Consider the following 24,389-nt stretch of genomic DNA (forward strand, 5'->3'; position numbering starts at 1 on the left):
GCAGAGGGAGCACTTGAGCTGTACATAGTTCTGTTCAGTCATTTTAAGCATTCGCTGACTACCAATCCTTGAGTACACTGGACAAAGCAGTTGTACTGTAAAAATCTATTTCTCCGACGCTGTTGGCAGAGGGGCTGTTGGCCGATCTGTCATCCAGACTTTAAATGAATTTTTGGAAACATTTGGGACAATGTAAGTAGGAAAGCTGTAGAAGTGTTTAATTTCTAGGCTACTTTAAAGGTGTGTCTATAGTATTGGAACAATTTGTTCACATCAAGTTCTATTAACTTGGAGAAATCCTAGATGTCAGTTGGATTTTGCATATTTAACAAACCTTTAGACTTTGCTGGCCTGGCAGAAGCCCTGCAACCTGACTGACTCCTGCAGTTTAGTTCAGGAGAACTTCTAATTCTGATATTCATGTGTCTGGAACCCATTTTAAAATGCTGATGATTCTAAAAGAAGATGGTGAGGAAAGAAAAACTTTCTGATGACATTTTTATTTTGGAAAAAAACAAGCGAACAAATAACTCTGTTTCCTAAATGCATTCATGAAACCTCAACCCGTCGGCTCCCTTCACTCAGGAGTAGGCTACAAATAGCTACAATGACCCCATGGACCCCCTGCTTTTGGCGTACTTGCCTTAGGATAGCTGTCCCCCGCTTCTAGTGAAAGGAAGATAAGGCTTATCTTCCTTTAAAGCCAGTAAAAGAACACTATTTCTCAAATTTTCAAACTTTTCATTTAATGTCTGTTCAAATGTGATACTGGCAAAGTACATGTGAACGTTTTACTCAAGTTTTAACACATTCAACCGGCACAGTTGTCATTACCTCGTTTAATATAGGTTACTATAGTGACTTTTATTGATAAAATATTGTAACTTTTTTACTGCCCTTCAGCTTGGGTACTACTGCTGTGCTGTCTTCTGTGGAGAAAACACACGTTTCACCAACAAATTGAACTAACGTTTATATTAAATGTGTACAAAAGATACAGAGTTTATAAATAATCTGTCAGCAGCTTCTCTCTGCCGTCCTCCTCTTCTTCCCAGAGTGCCTTGTGTTCCTCTGGCCCTGTCTCTGGCGGGGCTGACACACCCCCTGGCCTTTTGCTTTCCCTGACTCCGCCTGGCTGACTGCGATGCAGGACAGCCCCGTGTCACAGTCGCAGCGCCCCAGCTTCCTCCTCAGTTTGCTGGACCCTCTCAGCAGACAGGCCTCGCCCTCCACCGGGATCCTCTGACATCGTTTGCCGGTCAGATACCGGACACAGCACAGCCCGGACGCACAGTCACCGGACCGCACACAGCTCGACATTTCTGGAGCTGGAAGAGATACACAACACCTCAACACAAGTCCTTATACAGACAATGCAGTAAAAGTACTACACACCAAAATACTTCACTACAAGTAAAAGTCCTGCATTCAAAACCAGTAAAAGTATCAGCGAAATGTAGTTACAGTACTTAAAGTACAAGTGTTGATTGTGCAGGAAAATGTTCCCTTTCAGTGTTTATATCTGATGCTTCTGAATTAGAATAACTGCTGTATTAATGTCTATAGTGCCTTTTAAAGGAACACGCCACCGTTTGTTGAAATAGGGCTTATCACGGTTTCCCCAAGCTGTGGATGCGTGGGCCAGCGCATTTTTTCTCTCAGTGCATGCATTGTTTTAGTGCGATGCGACTCTGGCCGCGCTGCCGCCTGTTAGCCTAGGGTAGGGAATGGAATCCCATGTTTGCAGTTAGCATGTTATTACGAAAAGTGAGCCGACAAAAAAAAAAAAATGTTAAAAAAGCATGTTAAGACTAGACAATTTCCTATGCAGATATTGATTTGGGACAATATTGGGTGGAAGCACACCCAAACCACTGTCCAAAGGTAGTATCTGCCTAGAAAATAGTCTAGTCTTAATATACATTGCTATTTGTACTCGTTGTGAATTTGCAGGCCACAAGAAGTAATAAGGTTGCTGTTTTTTTGTTGGCTCACTTTTACTCACAACATGCTAACTGGCAACATAGGATTCCCTTCACAGAACTAAAACTGCATGCACTGAGACAAAAAATGCGTTGTCTCAATTTCAACCCACTTTTCTGTTGAGTAGTTTAATCTACAGCAATGCATCATCTTCTATAGAATCAAGTGTTTGTACCGTCCCTTTCCTAAGAGAACCACGTATCTATAAAAAGCCAATTTTTCATGGTATCAGACTTTTGGTTTCAGCTTTTGTAAAGCTGTCAGACAAAAGTAGAGAGTACAAAGTACAATAACCTTGTATGTGGGACAGGAAATGTTTGACTCCACTACTGGTTCTAAAACAGTGTCACTGGATGTTTCCCAAAGCAGTGCTGTCTGGGAATTGTAGTTGACTCCCAATCACTCACCTTTCGTCCTGTTGAAGCCGTCAATGTTTATGTAGCTGTCTGTCTCTCTGTCTCGCTGCCTGTCTACCTGTCTGTCCTGCAAGGACGGCCTCCTCTGAGCTCTGTTACTGCAGCCTCCCCTCTGACAGATCGATAGACAATTACATGGATCATTACAAGGAATTCTACTTCTTGATTAAACTCCCCAACGGTTTATACAAGTACAGCTGCCAAAATCAGTAGATTAATCGTTAGTAGAGTGACAGAATAAGTTTTGCCCCATAGTCCACAGCAGCACATTGCTTAGCCTTTGTGTTGGTAGTCCTGTCTGCTTCTCCAAACTGGGGGCGTGTTGACCCCCATCTACTATAGTTAATACACTGACTATGGATCATTACCTCATACAACCCCATTTCAAAACTTTCCAAACTACCCCTTAGGTAGCCTACAGTACTTGACGAGATGTACTGAGATGTGAATAATGTAGCTTATGTCCATGATTGTGTTGGTTTAAATATTTGTCTCTCTGCCTGTCACTGACCTGGGGTACGGAGCAGTCAGGTGTAGAACATGGAGGCGTTTGTCCTCGATTAGAGTTGAACGTTGTCTCCGTCCGGCGCCGTACTGGACGGTCCACCGGGTTGCCGTAGGAACGGTCCTGATAGACAAGGTTAGAGGGAAGTCACAGTTAGGGCCTCAGATATAATAGGTCAATGATGCCAGCATTTATGTAAAAAATTAACATCAAAGTTGACTAAATATGTTGCAGGAACTATGGTTGTAATCCCAATGTTTGCACAATATTACAGATATCTGATCTGATGTATTTATACAGATATACATCAAACACAATGAGCTAATACACCTCTCACAGTAAAGTATAGTTAGTTCACTGTATAATCTCATGTATAATATTATTGTTATTCCATAAGAAATTATACAAACCTAAACTGAAAAAACGTAAAGTCACTATTGGACAGGCAGAGAATATTAATCTTAGTGTTCTTTATAATATCTTATAAAGAAACTGATATGGAATTGTAAATTCACAGAAAGGTTTGTAGAAGGTGATTTGGTGCTAATCATAGGGATTAAATGCCAATTATATGCTAACGTGTCTAGTCGTTTAGACAGCACACAGCAGGTCAGTTGAATATCTAATGATGTGAAATATGTCAATTCAACAGATATGGAGATTACAGTTTCTGACAATATATCAACAATGAACCCAAACTTGAGTCATCTCAAGATAATTAATGGGAGAATGTGTTACACAGAATTATTTTTATTTTTCCTGGACTTTTTCCTCTTTTTGTTAAACACTGGATACTTTCACCTCTTCCGACTTTAACAAATATTTCACATGAAACAACACAAGAAAGAATAATCACTCTTTGTTTAACCTCACAAAATTTAAATGCAGCAGGTATTTAATTGAAATGTTTCTGGAAATCAAAAAACTGCTTAAAAAGAAAACACAACTTATTAATGGATATATATAATAAGTACCAGATTCTTTCCAATACACCTTGCAAAAATTGTAGGCTTTGGGCTATATGGTTAATATTGTATATTATGGACTATGATTGGACAAATTCTGTATTTACCCTATATTGAAACTAACAATTATTCATTTTACTCGACAATCTGCAAATTTCCTTCTTGATTATTAAATGAATTGTTTGGTGACAGCTTTAAATGTCTACGTCTGACCAGCCTAATACCTAAGAAAAAAATCTATTCTCAGCTGACTTTGATTATTCACTTGTCATCAATCACACACAGGAGTGTTGACAGTCGGATCTCCTAAATCTCCAACAACCTGTAACTCCAGCTGATTATCACAGTGGAGTAAAAATGAAAACTAGAAAGTTTAAGAGAACTTTTAAACTAAATGACATAATAGAACTTACTCACTACCTATCTCTACTGACTTGTATATTGGTGTTTAAATAAGTGGAAATGAAACCTTACTGTTGATCAGAAACAAAAAAAGTTGATGTATTTGGGAATAAAATATTTTTTCCTGACAGTCATACAGTCATACTTAGTGAATAATAACTTTAGTTTTAAGGATGGATGCAGTGCAGTAAAAAGTGCATCATCTCCCACTGACATATGGTGGAGTAGAAGTATAAATACTACAGTAAAGTGTTTTGCTCTTACCGGCAGCTCGGAGCTCTGCTGCGTCGTCTCTTTGGAGGATCTGATGGTGTTGGAGTCCAGAGCCAGACCACAGACCAGAGACACACACAGGACGCTACGCCACATCCACATCATCCTCCAATCGATTGATCACTCACTCCTCTACCGACTATCGATCCCTGGATCCTCCTCTTATGTGCTTCTGTCCCTGAGGTCAGTCACACCTGATGTTTGAAATGTACAATTTCCTCTTTATTTTTCTGGTTTTCTGCTTTAAAATAATTTCACTTTACCGGCTTTATTTGGTTCTAATTATTGATCTGATTAGTAGAAGAATTGGTTTAAATCCTTCCAGGGTCTTTTATGACCTCCTTAAAATAAAAGAAAAAAGATCTCACCACTGCTTTTAAATAGTTTGAGAGAATAACAACACAAGTTTTCTGTAATTCTGATAATAACTACTGAATTCAAACAGCTTTCCTGTTTTTAGCCTTCAAATTAATTCAGTTATTAAAGAATACCTGCAAATTTTAAAACCAGGTCTAGCTTATTGTGTTAATAAATGTCTCATCCTCTCTGCTCTGTCTGTTTCCTCTTTCAGGTGCTTAAGGTTTGTTTTTTATAACCCTCCCCTCCCCTCTGATCCGTCCTGTCTCTCAGAAGTTTTGAAGGTGCGTTTGAAGCTAGACCGCATCAGTCGGCGGAGCCAGCGCCGCCTTCGCTTCCTTCCTGGAAGCCCCGCGGGCGGCCTCAGGTGAGGGTGGGTCGTTTGATACATGACACCGCAGAGACCACTGAGAGATGAAAACACACCTGGAGACACAAGACAGGTAGAGCCGTGTGTGTGTGTGTATGTGTGTGTGTGGTTGTACTTTATGTGGTTTGAATGTTGGAATAAAGACTCATTAGAGCTGAAGCTGTCTCCGTCAGGCGGGCGGATATGTGTGTTTACAGGTGATTAAAGCTGATTACCAGTTTCAGATGACGACACTACACCATTGAAATCATCTCAGCTCTCTGAACACACAAATCCAACACAATCAAATAGTAAAGAGAGTTTTAAAAATGTCCAGGTGTGTTTGTGTGACTGACAGGTTTCCTGGCCAATCACACAATCAAGAAAAGGTCATAAAACAAACCTTTAGAGGAGATTTTAGGTTAGGTTGCTTTTTCTTTTTCCTCCCAAAATGGTGTGTGAACATGTTCATTTCTTAAGTCATTTTGCATGGCATCAAAACAATTTTTTTGATAACTTAATTTATGTAACAAACATACTTATTTGAACTTAAAACATGATCTTTACGTAAACATAACAAAGTAGTCTTAGTTTGAATTCACAACGTTAACTACATGTCAGGGCTGGCCTGAGCAGGCGTCTGTATGTGACGAGTTGGGAATTAGAACGAGGCATTAAATGACACGTGACAAGTTTAAAATGCAGTCGTGAAATGTGGCGTGCTATTTATACACCTCCCCATAAAGTCATGTTGGTTCCTCAGGATCAACACAAGGAGGATTTTAATGTTCATGTTAATATGATGCTTCCCTGACTTTGAGTGAAAGAAACATAAATGTAAAAGGGGAATTTAATCTCTTTTGGCTGTATAGATGTTTTATAAGAGTTTGTTAAACTCATATTAAAAAGCATCTCTTCTCAGCTTACTTTTCAAATGTGTTAGTATTTTCTCTTAACTTTAAATGCTGGATAAATAACTCTACCGGCGAGGCTCATTGGATGTTCATGTCAGTTTTAATAAGAGATCCAACTGTCATAGTTGGGAGGTACGGGTCTTATAATTATGAGATATTAAAGGTGCCTTAAGCGGTGTTGGGTGACGTTACTTCTTGTTGACGTTCAAAGTATTTTCAAACAAAACAAGACTAGCTTACCCTTCCTCCTCCCATCCCATCCCTTTTGTGCTTTCCCACCCCACCCCCAAATCCTTCTTGTTGGTTATTGGCTGGAAAGCTGGAACACTGTTTGTGTATGCTTCGTGTTGAAGGTGGGCACATTTTGTTTTTGTTGCCGTTTGTAGACTCTGAGACCGTTTTTTTTACATTGTGTTCTGGGGACAGGCAGCTAGCAGATATTGGGGAGATGTTTGCTGTATGTGACAACAAATGTTCAAACCTAAAACGCGTGACATCGCTTAGAGCACCTTTAAGTCAAAATAAGGTGAATCCAATGTGCCTTGAATGACATCAGTCCCACAGACAGAGGAAACTTCCGCTAGAATGGCCTTTTTTCTTTTTTTCCCTTCTTCTTCTTGGTGAATAGGAGATAATGGAAATATGATCAATTTGAACATTTTATTTCATTTTATTTTATATTTATTGTTGGACAGAATTCTAGGAGCAATTGATGAAGTTAATTTAGTGAGAACCTGTTGCACCATGAATAAGTTATAGATGAAATGTGAATTTATTAATTTATGCATAAAACGCATTTGTAATTGAGCCAATTAAACCACAGAATTACAGTTAATAGAATTAAATCAATCCTAGCTAGCTAACTAACTAGGCCTGAGAGCTCAGCCCGTTACCATTAGACAAAACACAAGCAAAAGAAACATCTTCACAACCTTGTGACAACACATGCGCAAAAAGCACTGCAAAAAGTTTTCAACACAACAAAAATTAATATACACAGTGGGGAAACGCAGTGCTTGTTACCGTTTGTGGATGATGAAATTGATAATCTCCTAAATCTAGGAGAAAATGTTTACCTTGAAACGTAAATAAAAATGTTGTTTAGTTGTATGAAACTGTCATTTTTGGGAGGACAAGGTTGGGAAAAAGGACGCTGGCAGTTTTTCTTTTTTTTAACAAGATTTTGAGTGTTCATTAACAGACAAAAACAGCTACACATCATCTGCAGCCCTGAAACCTGCAGCTGCCTGAAGGAAGTCTGCAACAACTGATGGATGATTTGGAAAGATGCTTAGTGATGACGTGGAAACAGCCAGCTGGTTTCTGATCTACACACGCCACCACGCACTTATGTATGTACGCGCACACGCACACAGAAATATGAAATAACCTTTAATTTGTGAATATTTGTTTTGTGGATCATTTGAGCTCATATTTGAAGTGACTGCAAGAGGAGGACAAAAAGACATGAAACACATCATACCGAGAGACCTGCAGTGTAAACAGACCTGCAGTGTGTGTGTGTGTAGATGTGTGTGTGAGATAAGGTCTCCAGCCTGCAGGTTGTTCCAGGCTTCAATAAAAGGAAAGCAGATGCTCACAATTACTGACACACACACACACACGCACACAAAGCAAATGATACACCCTCTGACCTGTGTGTGTGTTTGTGTCCATAATGTCAGTTTTTATCAGAATAAAAGAGAAAAGACATTCTCCTCCGTCCTTCCTTCAGTCCTTCCTCGTCTCCTTTGCCCTCTCCTCTCTCCTCCCCTCAGGTCAGATATATAGTGTCTCCATCAGCAGCTGAAGAAATCAGAACCAGAGCTTCACTTGCCAAGTAGGAGCCACCTGTCTCTTCTTTTACACAGAAACCAGCTGTTTGTCGATCAAATCAATAAAGTGAGTTTTATTTTCGTTAATTTATTTAAATTCTGCTTTAAAAGTTAATTTTAGTCCGTCAGGTTTTGAAGTCTAGTTTTATTGGAACTTTTTCTTAAGATTGTAGCTTTCATTTATGTTTTTTTAATTCTTATACATGATATATTGATGTTAAGATTTATTTTATATATTTATGTGTATGTTAAATTTTCAATTATCTAAAGTTAGATGAGCTTAATTTACCATTGAGATTAATTTATCTATTTTCTTTTGCCAATAGTTAAATTTCACATGAGCTTTTATTCTTTCAAAATTAAGCTTGATCTGTTTAATAGTTTTCTTAATTTGGACTGATAGTTTATCTTTATTTTGAATCAATAAATGCTCGGATGTTTTTTTTAAGAATGTGAGAGGTTTTATTATGTTTTTTAATTCATTTTAATGTGTTTATTTAGCTTTGTGTTAAGTTTAACTTGGTCTGTGTGTCTACAGCTCTTGGACATGTATTGATTTTTAATCATTTTTAGCTTATGTATTGGTCATTGATTGTCATCTGTTAGTCAGCAGCATTCTGTTTAGTTATTTACTTTTTGACAGAAAGACCAAAGAATAAAGCATTATCACTGAAATGACTAGAAATGAAAAGTTTCACAACATAAATTGTGTAAAACTGAAGATGTTCTGGAAGTTTTGTTTCTCAAACTAAAGATTCAGAGGTAATTACATTTCACATTAATTTTCAAACAGGAGAGAGGGACAGACGTGATGGATAGAGATAACAGAATTGTGTGTGTGTGTGTGACTGATAGCTGTTGGAGATGGAGAAAAGAGCCTCTAAATCATTCAGCCGTCAACACACAAGAAAATATCTGTTACATTACACAAATTGTAATCATCTTTTGAGACCAAGATTATAAAATAATAATATAAAACAATGTGAGAAAATGGTTGAACAGTTATGCCAAAACTCAGTGAGGCTGCATTTAGACGCAGCAGTGCTTTCAACTAAATGCTGTAACATCATCCTGCTAATATACTCAAAATGACTGACATTTAGCATGTTTACCCTTTTAGAATTGTTTTAGCATGCTAACTTTAGCTAACTAGCAGACACATTGGTGCATTTAATGATGCACATGCTCCTCAAAGTTGATTCCCTGAATAAATGATGACGATGATGGTCCTATTTGATGATGGAATTTTCAACAACTATTGCATAGGTTAAGATGACATTTTATTTAGGGGCCATCCACACTGAAATGTTTTTTGGTGTAAATGCACATGTTTTGCATTGTTTTGGCCGATCGTCCAAATTAATCCTTTAAATGCACTGCCTGAAAACGCCACCCTTGTGTCTTTGTTTGGAGGGCAAAGCCGCATACTTGCGTGTTGATGATGTCATCGCCACACCCCTCAACATCTAGCCTTTGACCTCTTATCATGCGATGATGTCTCATAACAACAAAATTGGTGGACTACATTCTACAGAAGATATTGAGCCTATTAGGGTAGACAGCAGACATTTAAATGTGACCAATTGTGCTAATTTTCAGGTTAATGCTTATATTTTGGGCTTATATTAGAACATGTTTACATAGTTTAATGTTAAAAAACACATTTTCTTCATGTCTGAGTATACTTGTATTCCTCCTCTGTCTGAAATCAAGAGCTGTTGTGCCAGCATCAGTCTCTTAGCTTCATTGAATATCCCTAAGAGTACTAAAACTGGTTCTGGGGTAGTTTGAATATTTAACACCTTAGACATGATACTAAAGATATCACTTCAGTAACCTAGGATTTTGCAACAAAGAACATAACTATGAAGTAAATCACCGACATTAGTATCAAATGTTTCACATAGAGGAGAGAGTTTAGGGAAGATCATATGAAGTCTTTCTTTGGAGTAATAATATAATAATAATAGCCTATGTAGAATTTTAAACTATTAAACAATGACATGCGTTTATGGAGAACTTGTGGATATACGCTAAACCTCCGTTACTCACCTAGTCATTCAACTTATCTGGCCCTGCTTTCTCCAACTGAGGAAGGTATGTTATTATATAATGAATTGAAAGAATCTGAATAAATGATGTTTGGGTAAATCTTATTTTCGTTGTAACTGATGAAAAGATGCAAATGATCGTTTTATATATAAATCCCCTATGCTACGAACACTGAGTTCTTTCCACATATCAAAGGCCCTGTCTAGACAAGAAGGAGGGAAGGAAGAGTTTTTTGCCTTGGTAACCAGAGAAAGAGCGCTCTGATTTTTAAGTTCTTTGATATCTGTTTCCAAGTCCTTATTGTGTCATGGATTACTGGGTTGTGTAACATGTTCTGTTAAGAGGAATCGGAGATAAAATCACATCACCGATTGAGTTTGGCAGGCAGTCTTCACGCTCCATCACCAGCCCCTTCAACAGCAAAAGCAGTATCATCTAACACTGATGTAATGGAAGGAATAGATGTAGCCCAATAATAATTTATTAAATTTGGTACAAGTCCTCCATGTGATTCAGACTTACACAAGTGTTCTTTTTTTATTCTATGGGATTTATAATCCCAGACAAAGGGAAAAACTGTTGAGTCTAACATTTTAAAGTATGACTTTGAGAGGAATATTGGTATGTTTTGGAGGAGGTAAAGTAGTTGTGGGAGGAAAACCATCTTAAATGTATTCACCATGCTGGGATAATGGAAGAGTCCTCCAGAACTGAATTTTATTTTTGAGTGTTAATAAAAGGGGAAGAAAATTTTCTTTGAATTTAAAGTTTAATTTTTTAGTGATGACAATTCCCAGATAGGTGAATTTTTCTGATGTCATCTTAAAAGGGAGGGACTTGAACCAAACATAATCTTTTAGTTTTAAGGGCATCAGTTTGCTTTAACCCCAATTGATGCTATGTCCAAGGAAGGTGCCGAATAGCTTAATAACTACTAAAATATTTGATATAGTAACTTTCGGTTGGGATATGTATAACAGAATATCATCAGTGTACAGGGATAGTTTGTTTGCCGTCTTATATCAGGATGGCATCTAATGGTCTCCGCTAGTGGATCCAAAGCCAAAGCAAACAATAAAGGACTTAGGACGCAACCTTGCCTTGTGCCTCTGTGGAGTCGGAACTGGGCGAAAAGCGTTTGATTTGTGAGTATTCTAGCAGTGAGGTCACTGTACAGTAATTGGATCCATGCAGCAAACTCATCACCCATCTGAAATTTATCCAGAACGGCAAAAAGGTAGGGCCATTCTACTTGATTTAAATGCTTTCTCAGCATCAAGGCTTAACAGAGCCAAATCCCTTGAGATTCTGGGTGAATATATCATATTAAAAAGAAGTCTGAAGTTTTAAATGCCACGGCCTACCTGAGCATTGTTTCTGACCATGTCCATCCCTTTATGGCCACCATGTACCCATCCTCTGATGGCTACTTCCAGCAGAATAATGCACCATGTCACAAAGCTCGAATCATTTCAAATGGGTTTCTTGAACATGACAATGAGTTCACTGTACTAAAATGGCCCCCACAGTCACCAGATCTCAACCCGATAGAGCATCTTTGGGATGTGGTCGAGCGGGAGCTTCGCACCCTGGATGTGCATCCCACAAATCTCCAACTGCAAGACGCTATCCTGTCAATATGGGCCAACATTTGCTTTCAGCACCTTGTTGAATCAATGCCACGTAGAATTAAGGCAGTTCTGAAGGCAAAGGGGGTCAAACACAGTATTAGTATGGTGTTCCTAATAATCCTACAGGTGAGTGTAGTGTAGCCTCACTGTCAGATGTAGTGGAGGACCTCTATCATCCTGGCGCGTCCTCAGAGCTCTATGGTCTCGGTCTATTACCTGGTGTTCGGCTAAATCCAGAGCCTCTTTAAGCAGCTGCGCAAAGAAGTCTCTGGTAGTTTCCCCTCTTTCTTTTCCCACAGGTAGGCTACCCTGGCGATACGGAGGTTCTGTCTCTATGATCGTCCTTCCAAATCCACACATTAATCAGACAGCTCTACTTGGTTAGTGAGGCCTTTAACTTTGTTTTGCAACTCCACTACAGTATCAGACGAGTCAGAGGCAGACGCCCCCATCTCCATCAGTTTGCAATTCTGACTTTCCACTTTTGCTTTCACTGCGTTAATGGCTGAGTCGTTTTTCGGCTTTTAATGCAACCGGCAAATGGCTTAGAGTAGCTATTACGTCTGCAATTTTCTCCTCTATTTTGTTAAATATTTCGGATTTTACCTGGCAGAGTTCAGTGTGCAACGTTTCCATGGCGGTTAAGAGCTCCTGGTTGTTCGCGGTCTGTCATCGGGGCCTGCCTCCTCTGTTGTCCCCGTTTTAGCGGTTTGTGTAGACGGCATTTTTTGTTTGTCACAGCATATTTACTTTTTCATATTAAGTATTTTTTGATACAAGTAAAGTTAATTCTCTAATGGATTAGTAGTTCTTCGTTTAGAATATAGTTTTAAATAGGCTTACAACTAAGCAAGAGCTACCGACCGTGCGTGCCCGCACATCGTCCAACCAGAAATTCCCGGTACCTTTAAAATGATGTGCATCGTGCAACATGTTGCTAAAAGAGACACAAACTGACAGAACAATCTGCTGTGTTTGAATGTCACGAGTTTACGTGTGTTTCTCTCTCTCTCTCTCTCGCTCTCTGTCGCTGTGTGCAGACATGGCCTGGATCCGGCAAAGTCGAGGTTCTCCCAGACTTGTCCTGGTTGTGGTGTGTGTCGCTCTACTGCTCGACAACATGCTGCTCACTGTGGTCGGTGAGTATGTTGTTAGAGGAGGTTTCAGAAGCTGATTTGTTTTATTTATTATATATAGTATTTTATTATTATTATATATTTACTGTGAGCCATATCTGAACACTTACATCAGTGTTGGACCTCAGAGACCTCAGACACCTGATATCTTTCCAAAGAAAAAGTGGCTTTTTACACAATCCTTTTGACAAACAAACAAACAAACAAACAAACAAATTGATAAACCAAACCAAAAACATACTGGGACAAAAACACTATGATTGTTCTGACTTAAACCACAGAGAAACTACTCCAACATGATTTAAAAAAAACACAATTGTTTTTGTTTACTGTCCAGTATCTCCAAATTAATTATTCAGACAAAAATCTGGAAGAAATGCTGCTTTTATCATCAACTTCTTAAAAAAACAACCTTAAAGGCCTGTTTTTTTCTTTTAACTTTTTGGAGATACAAGGTTTTTCAGGGCAACAACATATTGCTCTGGTGTCTGAATCCAGCGTGGAGGCTGTAAGAGCTGCATATTAATATTACATATTACACACATATGGTCAGCTGTGTACATACTTGTGTCCAGGTGTTGTTTCCAGACATGTTTTATTAACAGATCGTCCTCTAATGTTACTCCATGACGGAGTCTCAGCTGCTGGAAAACAGATTTGTGACGCAATTAAAAAAAACAGGAGTTTATGGCTGTCGTCAGCAGTTAGACTCAGAGCTGCATCTAAAGTCTGGAGAGGTCGCACACACACACACACACACACACACACACACACACACACACACACACACACACACACACACACACACACACACACACACACACACACACACACACACACAACCTCCTGACCTGACCTTTAAAGTTGCAGTCTCAGTCCACAGTTGTCTCCTTTGGTCTCTTCTTAGATAAAATCATTTCCTCTGCTCTAATTCTCCTCTGATGGGTTTTATACGCTGTAAGAAGCTTATAGTGGGTTTAAATAGTTGTGTTTTTTACCTCCTATGTCATCAATCTTCACTCACTAATCAGCTTTATTCAGATGTAAAACTCCTATAGTAATTTCATTATACATGATCATTTCCAAGAAGGTTCCTTGACAGATACTTTTTTATTTCGTACATATAGAGAAAATGTATGCGCTTTGAGTAATTATCAACTGACATGCAATGCAATGTAATGAATGAATGTGGTACACGGATAAATTGTTGAAGAAGAAAAAGGATAATTAATTAATATTTATTTAGGTTTAAAGGGGGAAGATCTTTGGAACATAACTAACTTACAGAGTTATTTTCAGTAAACTTCATGGATGTTTTGGGGAAATTGTAAGGAAGTTATGAATCTATAAAGTAAGTTAATAAACAATCTTCCAACCATAGTCATCCATAATCTTAGTCATAAATTATCCAGTTACATGATCTGCCTTTAAGGGTTATTTCTGTCAGTGGAGGAAGATGTTAGTCATACACTGATGAACTGAACACACTGATTTGTATTGAAAATAAACTCATCTATCTCATCAAATACATTTCGGTTACTGAGCAGATCATCAAATTAGTTGTGGAAGAGTTGAATTACAGATGAAAGGAAATCTTCTTGGTGAGTTTACATGTGGAGGATGTCTTCCTCAGAATCAGAAGATTTATTGTCATTTTACAAAAAACACGAAATTTTTAGCTGCAGTTCACCCAGTAAACATAAATCTAAATTTAACAAACAAGAAATAAAGAGTAAAACAATACAATCATAAAATAGAAGAAATGTACAAACTAAAAGTACTAGTTATTGCACATGGTCTGTATGTGAAGGTGTAAATGTGTGTGCGTGCTAGTGTGTGGTGTTCAGTGTGGTCGTATCTATGACGGACTGGTGTGCTTATAGCTGGCTTCTGTTTTTGTTTTCACATTTCTCCGCCTGCTTTCTGACTGAATCCCTGAAATTTAGTTTAAAAACTCATGCACCAAGTTTATATTGACTTTAATGGACAAGTAAATAATGTTTTTTGTTACGTTACGCTCACTTCATTTAACTGTTATCTGAAGTTGTTGAGAAGATGGTCTAATCAGTGAGAACATGATGTTCTACCTGTAACAAAGTTTTAACCTCTTTGTGACTGAAATATTAAGAAATGTTTTGTGGTGAGGAACTTTATTTTTATCAAGCAACCAACAAATTAATTAATTTATCTTCTTTCTTTAGTGCCAATAATCCCGACTTTCCTCTATGCCATGGAGCATCCTAGACCTGAGCCCCAGACGGCCCAGCCATCCCTGCTCCCTGTGCCCACCCTTGGTTCATCACGCTTTAGCACTGTGCCTTCCCAGTCCCCCTCCCTGAGGTCAAACCTCCAGGCCTTCAGCCAGAGCTCCCAGAGCTCCCAGCTCCCTCGGATCAGCCATAGTGGACCTTACCACGGCACACAATCAAAGCAGAGTCCCCAGTTTTCTCCTCTGGTGTCTCTGTTCGACAATTTGACATTCAGTCTGCAGAAGATCCTAACCGAAACCACCCCAGACACCAAGCCCACAGACCAGAGCAGCCCAACCACAGACCTGCAGATTAACGAAACCACCAACGCTACAGTAGGTGATGTTTACCTTTTGCTGATGGTTCAGTGTTTACAAGTGAGTTCATACATTCTCCACTCTCTCTCTCTCCTTCAGGAGTCCTCCTGTCTTCAGGACAGTGCATTTCTGGAAGAGGAAAACGTTCGTGTTGGTTTGTTGTTTGCCTCTAAAGCTCTTGTCCAACTGCTCATCAACCCGTTTGTCGGCCCGCTCACCAACAGGTATCTGATTGGCTGATTCCACAATAGAAACATCCGTAACTTCCTAACATTAAGAACGTTTGTTGAAATTTGACCAGAGCTGCGCCGAAGGTTTATGGTTGTGCTGGGATTAAATATGGACAACAAAGCAATGACCAATGTTCACACAACACAACTATTAAAGGGGTTGTTACTCTGTACTGTTCACGCTGCTGTCTATCCTTGAAGTTGTTGTGGTGATAAAAAAAGAAGAAAAATAAAAGGTGTGGGTGTTGTTGTCGTTGGCACATATTTGTGCAACAACAATTTTGGTCCATATTGCATACACATACAGTAAAGTTCCTAATGTTACCGGTAACCCCCTTGCCCAGGTTTCCCCTCAACCCGTCTCCAGGATTCTCCACCATTGAATCATGCTTTCATCCTCAAAGGAACATGCACCCGTATCTGTATTTGTAGCCAATAGGAACGCCCTTTCTCTGAAATAATCTGTGATTGGCCAAAGTCTCTTATCATAATCTTGATTTTCTAAAGCCTTACAATATGATGAAATGTATGTATGTATGTACAGTACAGGCCAAAAGTTTCAACACACCTCATTCAATGCGTTTCCTTTATTTTCATGACTATTTACATTGTAGACTGAAAGCATCAAAACTATGAATGAACACATGTGGAATCATGTACTTAACAAAAGAATGTGAAATAACTGAAAACAAGTCTTATATTCTAGTTTCTTCAAACCCTTTGCTTTTTTTTATAGTGCTGCAAACCCTTGGTGTTCTCTCAATGAGCTTCATGAGATTGTTACCTGAAATGGTTTTCACTACCCAGGTGGGCCTTGTCACGGTCAATTGTGTAATTCCCGGCCTTATCAATGGGGTTGGGGCCATCAGTTGTGCTGTGAAGAAGTCAGGTTGATACACAGCCAACAGCCCTATTGGACAACTGTTAGAATTCATATTATGGCAAGAACCAATCAGTTAAGTAAAGAGAAACGAGTGGCTTTCATTACTTTAAGAAATGAAGGTCAGTCGGTCCGGAAAATTGCGAAAACTTTTAATGTGTCCCCAAGTGCAGTCGCAAAAAACATCAAGCACTAAAATGAAACTGGCTTACGTGAGGACCGCCCCAGGAAAGGAAGACCAAGAGTCCCCTCTGCTGCTGAGGATAAGTTCATCTGAGTCACCAGCCTCAGACATCGCAAGTTAACAGCAACTCAGATTAGAGACCAGATACAAACCACACAGAGTTCTAGCAGCAGAAACATCTCAAGAACAACTTTTAAGAAGAGACTGCACGAATCAGGCCTTTATGGTCAAATAGCAGCTAGGAAACTACTGTTAGGAGAGGCAACAAGCAGAAGAGATTGGTTTGGTCCAAGAAACACAAGGAATGGACATTAGACCAGTGAAAATTAGTGTTTTGATCTGATGAGTCCAAGTTTGAGATCTTTGGTTCCAACCTATGTCTTTGCGCGACGTTGAAAAGGTGAGTGGATGGATTCTTCATGACAGGTTCCCACCTTGAAGCATGAGAGGAGGTGTGATGGTGTGGGGGTGGTTTGCTGGTGACACTGTTGGGGATTTATTCAAAATTGAACTCAATTGAGATGGTTTGGGGAGAGCTGGACTGCAGAGTGAAGGCAAAAGGGCCAACAAGTGCTGAGCATCTCTAGGAACTCCTTCAAGACTGTTGGGAAACCATTTCAGGTGACTACCTCTTGAAGCTCATCAAGAGAATGCCAAGAGTGTGCAACACAGTAATCAGAGCAAAGGATGGCTACTGTAAAGAAACTAGAATATACAACATGTTACATCAGTTATTTCACACTTTTTTGTAGTACATAATTCCCCAAGTGTCCACTCATTGTTGTGATGCCTTCAGTGATAATCTACAATGTAAATAGTCATGAAAATAAAGCAAATGCATTAAAAGAGAATGTGGTTCCAAACTTTTGGCATGTATATATATGTATATATAAATGAGTGCCCAATGACGCCAAAAAAGAAAATTGTCTATTGCAGCTTTAAGACTGTAAATGTATTTGCCTCAGTTCTGTAATACATCTGAAAAATTTAGAAAATTTACTCCACAAGCGTACATTTCTTGTTAAACATTACAGACATTGTAGATGTGAATGTGTGTTTCTTGCAATGTTAATAAATGTAGCATTAGTTCATTTACAGCCTGTCTGTCTGTCTTTCTCTGCAGGGTCGGGTACCACATCCCCATGTTTGCTGGTTTCATCATTATGTTTGTGTCAACTATCAGTAAGTCTCATATATCCTGCACACACAGTGATGGCGGCAGGTTTTCTATAAAGAAATGTCTAATCGTGTGTGTGTTTGTCAGTGTTTGCGTTCTCAGGGACGTATGCTCTGCTGTTCTTTGCTCGCTCTCTGCAGGGAATCGGCTCGTCCTTCTCGTCTGTAGCAGGTCAACGCTTCAACATTGAAACACAAAACATTAAGTACACAGAGATCTCTTATTCATGCAAAGTTGGAGAAACTGTGTGTGTGTGTTTGTTTGTGTGTGTGTGTGTAGGTCTGGGTATGTTGGCCAGTGTGTACACTGATGATGAGGAGAGAGGCATCGCCATGGGCATTGCACTGGGAGGACTGGCTATGGGGGTCCTGAGTGAGACACACACACACACACACATACACACACACACACACAAACATGCACATTTGTACTTCTTTAGCATCAGTACAGCACTAATGATGGAAAGTAACTAAGTAGATTTATTCCATTACATACTTAGAATTTAGATTTTCTGCTACAATATACTCCTTTACATCTCAGAGGGAATAATGCACTTTTCACTTCACTACATTCATCTCATAACTCCATATTATTTGTTCTGTGTTGAATGTGTTTGCATTGTGTTTCAGTTGGAGCTCCATTTGGCAGTGTGATGTACGAGTTTGTGGGAAAGCGTGCTCCCTTCCTGATCTTGGCCTTTCTGGCTATGTTTGATGGAGGTAAAGATTTAAATAAAATCTCAAGATAAAGTGTTCAGTGTGGATATCAATTTATCTCAGAATAGATTGATCTAGAATCAACGATGATGATCGGCATCTATAAATTATGTTATTGCTGAGGGGCTTTTGGACGTGTGACCTCCTGTACACTAATCTGATCCAAAGGGCATAATGTTTTTTTTTAATGTGTTGCAGCATTACAGCTGTTCATCCTGCAGCCTTCAAAGATCTCTCCAGGGGTGAGTCCACTTTAAAACCACTACTGATCTGATCCGGACCAGTCTGACCTGAGTGATATGATCTGATGTGATTTCTTCTGGACCTGTCTTTTAACAATTTGTTTTATACTAAAACAGCATGAACAGCTTCAATTTGAGTGTTTGTGTGTTTCAGAGTGTGGAAGGGACTCCATTACTGACTCTGTTAAAGGATCCGTACATTCTCATCAGTGCAGGTATGAAGACGTCTCCTCACACTCACCTTTATGGTCACATTTACCTCCAAAACACAAGACAAACAGGTCTGTAGAGTCTGTGACATGTTATGTTTCTGTCTGCAGGTTCTCTGTGTTTCGCCAACATGGGTGTAGCCATCTTGGAGCCGACTCTGCCCATTTGGATGATGCAGACTATGTGTTCCCCTAAATGGCAACTTGGTACGTTCCACTTTCTGTTCTTCTCATAGACAGTAAAAGAAATGGACAATGTGAACCCGTTGTTTTCCACAGAGACCAGTGAAGTCTATTAAAAGCACTTTTCCAGCCTCCAACTGAGCTTGCTGACGTAGTTGTGACGTGAGCAGCCTGTCTAAAAGTTGTCAGGTAACAAGAGAAATCTCAATCATTCCAAGTCTTGCAGAGACAGAGAGCGTAGGTATAAGTTAGGAGATAACATAGGAACAGGCTAATTATTGCTAACTAAAATGCTACTCAACATTAGTAATTAAACTTAAACAGCTATGTAAGTCGAAACTGCCCCAATCTTAGCCTGTACTGTTTGGTAATTCCTCTACTCTGCAACAAGTTTCAGCAAACTATTTTTGAAATTGTAGTCCATCCGAGCCGCCAAATCATGCTTCAGTTGTGTCGCACGAATGGATCAGCACTGTAAATTGCCTGGTTATGACACAAGGTAATGGAGCCTTTTGTACATTTTTGTGTTTCTTAAGAAATTAACAATGGACAAATAGAGTCTTTAAACGCTTCAGATGTAAAGTTATTCGCTGTCAAAGTGGACGGCAGTCAATAGAATGCTAATGGCGGGTGATGACTTGAAAGCATCAAAATGGCGCCATAGCAGCTACACATTGTGGACTCTTGCTTACTCCCTTGGTGCTCCTACACTTCCCTTCTCCCTTCCTCCTTATGGTCATCCTTCCCGTCCTTCCTTGCTTTGTTTTCTTCCTCTTATGCTCCTCCTTCCTTCCTTTCTTTCTTTCTTGCTTCTTTCCTTCCTTCCTTCCTTCATTCTTAGGTTTTTCCCTTAATTCATTTCTTCCTTACTTCCTATGTTCCCTTTGTTCCTGCCCTCCTTCTGCCCTCGTCTCCTTCTCTAACAGTGTGTTATATTATGTTGTGTTGCAGGTATGGCTTTCCTCCCTGCCAGTATCTCCTACCTGATAGGAACAAACCTGTTTGGTGTTCTGGCCAACAAGATGGGACGGTCAGTGTGTGTGAGTGTGTGTGTGTGTGTGTGTGTGTGTGTGTGTGTGTGTGTGTGTGTGTGTGTGTGTGTGTGTGCGAGTGTGTGTCCGAGTGTGTGTGTGTGTGTGTGTGTGTGTATGAAGTTATTACAAAGTTATTACACTGATTAAAGATCAAAAGCTGCTGCCTTCAAAGCTGCAGAGGAAACATTTAAACTTAATAAAATCTAAATTACACACAGATTACACAGACATACAGGTAGGTTTATTGATCGACTTTGTGTGTGTGCGTGTGTGTGTGTGTTCAGTTAATACAGCCTCTCAGAGGAAGAAACTTAATTAGCAGATTAACAGATTAACTTTTCTGTAAGTCTGAGTTCTGTTCAGACCTGATCCTAAAGATTTCTGGTAAACCTGCAGGTGTCAGACAGACAAGTGGCTGATGTGTATTTCTGCGTCTCCAGGTGGCTCTGCTCCATGTTAGGGATGTTTATCGTTGGCATCAGTTTGCTGTGTGTAAGTATAACATCCACCCATCATTGTTTTATCCATTGTAGTTACAGGAAGTCATCTTTTCATAGATTTGTGTGTGTGTGTGTGTGTGTGTGTTTGTGTGTGTGTGTGTGTATATACTAGGTTCCTTTTGCCACCAGTATCTATGGTCTGATTGGGCCAAACGGAGGTCTGGGCTTTGCTATAGGTGATAATCCTAATCAACACACTTATTGTCTCATTTACATTTTTTAACATCAAAGGTGTTCTTAAGTAAACTGATGTAGACTAATGATTTTTATTACATAAACTGTGGAAACAATAACTATGGTAATAATTACAATTGTTACAGTTGTTATTCATTAATTGTTTATTTGAATGTTTTTGTCCGTCAGGTATGGTGGACTCCTCCATGATGGCCATCATGGGTTACCTGGTTGACATCCGTCACGCCTCTGCCTACGGCAGCGTCTACGCCATTGCTGACGTTGCGCTGTGTATTGGGTTTGCTATAGGTATTAGGAAAATGTGGCATGAATTTAAAAGAAATTAGCACTAATGAGTTAAGCATGTGCTTACAAGTCTCTGTCTGTTTTTCCAGGACCATCCACAGGGGGCGCTCTTGTTCAGGCAGTGGGTTTTCCCTGTCTCATGGTGTTTATCGGGGTGATCAACATTCTGTACGCTCCACTCTGCTTCCTGTTACGTAACCCTGCTGTCAGAGAGGAGAAAATGGTAAATACAGATACAAAAAAAACAAAAAACGTAAATACAGATACAAAACATTAAAATGGCGCCTCTCCTCTCTAAGCGTAGCTCACATGGCGCTATTTTAATGCTACAAAGACATCACCTGCAGTTAGCATCCATTTTGGCGCCACTTTGAGAGCGAATAATTGTACATCTGAAGTGTGTCAAGACTCCATTTGTCCGTTATTTATTTCTAAAGAAACACAACAATGTATAAAAGGCTCCATTACCTTGTACCTCACGTCATGGCTCCGCAGCAGACGTTTTTGTAAAAATAGGCTAACAATTGCGTCATAACTACGTGACTTGCTGTCTCATAGTTGAATCACCGTATTGTCAGGAGAAGCACGCAAACAGTTTGGGCTTCCATTAGCTGTTTAGGTTTAATTACTAATGTTAACTAGCATGTTAGTTAACAGTTATTAAGCCTGTGCCTATGTTATCTTCTGACATATACCTGCAGTCTCCGTCTCTGCTGATTGGGAATGATTGAGATTTACTAGAAGACTTTCAGACATGTTGCACTGGATGCCATGGAAGTATTCTCATCATGGTGTTTACTTTTACTGAAATTTATTTGGGTAAAATACGTTGAGCTGCTGCCCCCGTCCACAGCAGTACATTGCTTATAGCTTCTGTGTCTATTAGTCTTCCGGCTTCTCCAAACTGAGGGATGTGGTGACCGCCATCTACTGTAGGTGTAATACACTGACAATAAATGAGTACCTCACATAAACCCACTTCAAAAAATCTATGCCGTTCTCTTGTATGATCTGTTTGTCACTGCGAGCAAGAGTGTCTCCCACAGACCAAATTACACACAGATTATAAAGACATACATAGACATAGGTAGGTTTATTGATCAACTGTGTGTGTGTGTGTGTGTGTGTGTGTGTGTGTGTGTTGCAGGCAATCATCGACCAGGAGTGTGTGATGCACAGGAAAAGCTACAACACACAGAAGGAGAGTCGTGAGTTTCCTCTGAGCGACTACAGTGAAGAAGACACGGAGGAGTGACACACACACACACACACACACACACACACACACACACACACACACACACACACACACACGCCCACACACACACACACACACAAACACACACACCTGATAATATCCATGTTGTGATGTTCTCTTCTCCAAGCACGTTTTAACCTTCATCATCAGACTTCCTGTCGTCACACAGTCAGAACAGCAACACTGAACCATAGACTATTAATGGACAGCGCATGTGTGACATCAACCATTGGTTGTTCAGCTCTGCTATCCGTCATCGAGTTGGCCGTTACGGGCGCAGCCATCCTGGTTGCGGATGTGACGATTTTAGATGAGAGGGATGAGGGAGGGATAAGCCTTTACTCTCTACGTTATGTTACACACATTCACTGGCAATCACATCATAGCCACGCCCTAAAACACCCCTTGCCTTATCACCGATTTTAAAATCACAGAGACCAATTCAAAAAATGAACATCATTCTTTGTTGCTGAAGACTTAAAACTAGCGATTGAGACCATAAACTCATTAGGAAAATGTTTACTGAGGTAATAAATTATATCAAAGAGGGTCACAGAGTCCTTTGGGTGACTTTTGCGTAGACTTCTACAGAAAGTGACCTACATTTTGCAACCGCATGTGTCACGTCCTGCTGGAATTCAGATAAAATGCAGGTTTAGGCACTTTGCAGCACTTCGCCAAACCGGATGCGTTGTCCATTAATATTAACAGTCTAGGCATCAAACACTTCTTAAAGGGACAGTGTCCCCTTACATGTCCTTAATTGCTACATTAAATATAATTAAGTTGATTAATCATCAGTTCACACTGTCAGGGTTCTGTAAGAAATTTAATTAATTAAGCATGGAGGCTGTGACAGATGTTTTGATGCCTTGTATGCATGTCTACAGAGATACCAATTTGAACATATTTATGCAAATTCCATTAAAAGATGCATGATTGCCTCCAACTTTCTGTTCACTAGGCCCCATCCCTCCTTAGTTGTTGCTACCTGTGTCAATCATTGTGTTCTAAAATGTTAGATACAGTTTAAAGTGAGAACAGCAGGAATGTGTAACAAAATATAATCGGTACTCCTGCCTTCCCCAAACTGGGGGCGTTCTGACCGCCGTTTACTGTAGGTAGAAATACACTGACTAGTGACTATGGATAATAACCTTATACAAAGCCACTTCAAAAGATCCAAACTATCCCTTTAAGATTTGGACATTGTTTATTGTGAAAAAAAGAAAAGTTTCCTACACCAAACCTTAATTATTTTAAATCAATTACGGAGATTTCCAAGTAAATGTGAGTTTGCTTTAGGGGAACATGTGTCACTCATCATTAATCTTTTTAAATTTGACCAAAGTGATGTGAAACTGAACCTGAGTCTGTGTCTGAACTCTGACCTTTGTCACCATTAAAACCTGCTGTTACAATTGCTCATCTTTGTGTGTGTGTGTGTGTGTGTGTATGTGTGCGCGTGTATGTGTGTGTGTGTGAGCGTGTGCCTCTGTACTCACAAGGGTTCAATGTTTACATGTTAAACTGACGAGTGTTAGATCGACAGAATCAGATGGGTGGAAATCAGCGTTTGTGTGTGCTTGTGTGTGTGTGTGTGTGTGTGTTTGTTCACATGCTTCTTATCTGCTCTTTAATTTCCTGGCGGCTCGTCAGCAAAAATGACGACTGGAATGACAGAAGCTCTGCCAGATGGAAAAGTAAACAGGAATTGGATGAAAAGCTTACATTGTTCTTTTAAAAAGAATAATTTCACAGGAACCACAAACACTGATATTAATAGCATTAGCTCTGATGCGAGCAGTCAGAATACAATAAAAACCTTGTTACTTCAACAGGATGAATCATCTTGCTGACTTAAAAAGAACCGTTTGTATTCATCTTTAAATACACACACACACACACACAC

The 24,389-nt window shown here is 39.5% G+C and overlaps 2 protein-coding genes and 1 long non-coding RNA gene across 4 annotated transcripts; 1 reads left to right on the plus strand and 2 right to left on the minus strand.

Moving 5' to 3' along the window:
• Positions 1–483: 483 nt before the first annotated feature.
• On the minus strand, positions 484–5,108 carry LOC117944880 (dickkopf-related protein 4-like). Its single transcript, XM_034872103.1, has 4 exons — positions 4,536–5,108; positions 2,911–3,027; positions 2,391–2,511; positions 484–1,328 (listed from the first exon to the last, which is right to left on the minus strand). The coding sequence occupies exons 1-4, from the start codon at positions 4,647–4,649 to the stop codon at positions 1,018–1,020; spliced, it is 663 nt and encodes a 220-aa protein (XP_034727994.1). The 5' UTR covers positions 4,650–5,108; the 3' UTR covers positions 484–1,017.
• Positions 5,108–22,795, plus strand: LOC117944852 (chromaffin granule amine transporter). 2 transcript variants are annotated; one of them, XM_034872041.1, is made up of 18 exons: positions 5,108–5,344; positions 7,943–8,066; positions 12,723–12,821; positions 15,020–15,402; positions 15,484–15,608; positions 17,802–17,860; positions 17,943–18,026; positions 18,135–18,227; positions 18,485–18,574; positions 18,770–18,813; positions 18,968–19,028; positions 19,134–19,229; positions 20,157–20,235; positions 20,680–20,731; positions 20,852–20,915; positions 21,103–21,222; positions 21,309–21,442; positions 22,367–22,474. In XM_034872041.1, exons 3-18 carry the CDS (start codon positions 12,725–12,727, stop codon positions 22,472–22,474), a joined length of 1,689 nt encoding a protein of 562 aa, XP_034727932.1. In that variant the 5' UTR covers positions 5,108–5,344; positions 7,943–8,066; positions 12,723–12,724. The 2 variants fall into 2 exon arrangements, with proteins under 2 accessions (XP_034727932.1, XP_034727931.1); XM_034872040.1 differs by lacking the exon at positions 5,108–5,344 and having other exon boundaries at positions 7,575–8,066; positions 22,367–22,795.
• Positions 8,705–14,665, minus strand: LOC117944904. Its single transcript, XR_004656689.1, has 3 exons — positions 14,487–14,665; positions 12,641–12,648; positions 8,705–8,715 (listed from the first exon to the last, which is right to left on the minus strand). It is a non-coding gene; the product is annotated as an uncharacterized LOC117944904 (long non-coding RNA).
• Positions 22,796–24,389: the final 1,594 nt, after the last annotated feature.

The sequence above is a fragment of the Etheostoma cragini genome, chromosome 5, assembly GCF_013103735.1.
Source record: "Etheostoma cragini isolate CJK2018 chromosome 5, CSU_Ecrag_1.0, whole genome shotgun sequence".
NCBI lineage: Eukaryota > Metazoa > Chordata > Actinopteri > Perciformes > Percidae > Etheostoma > Etheostoma cragini.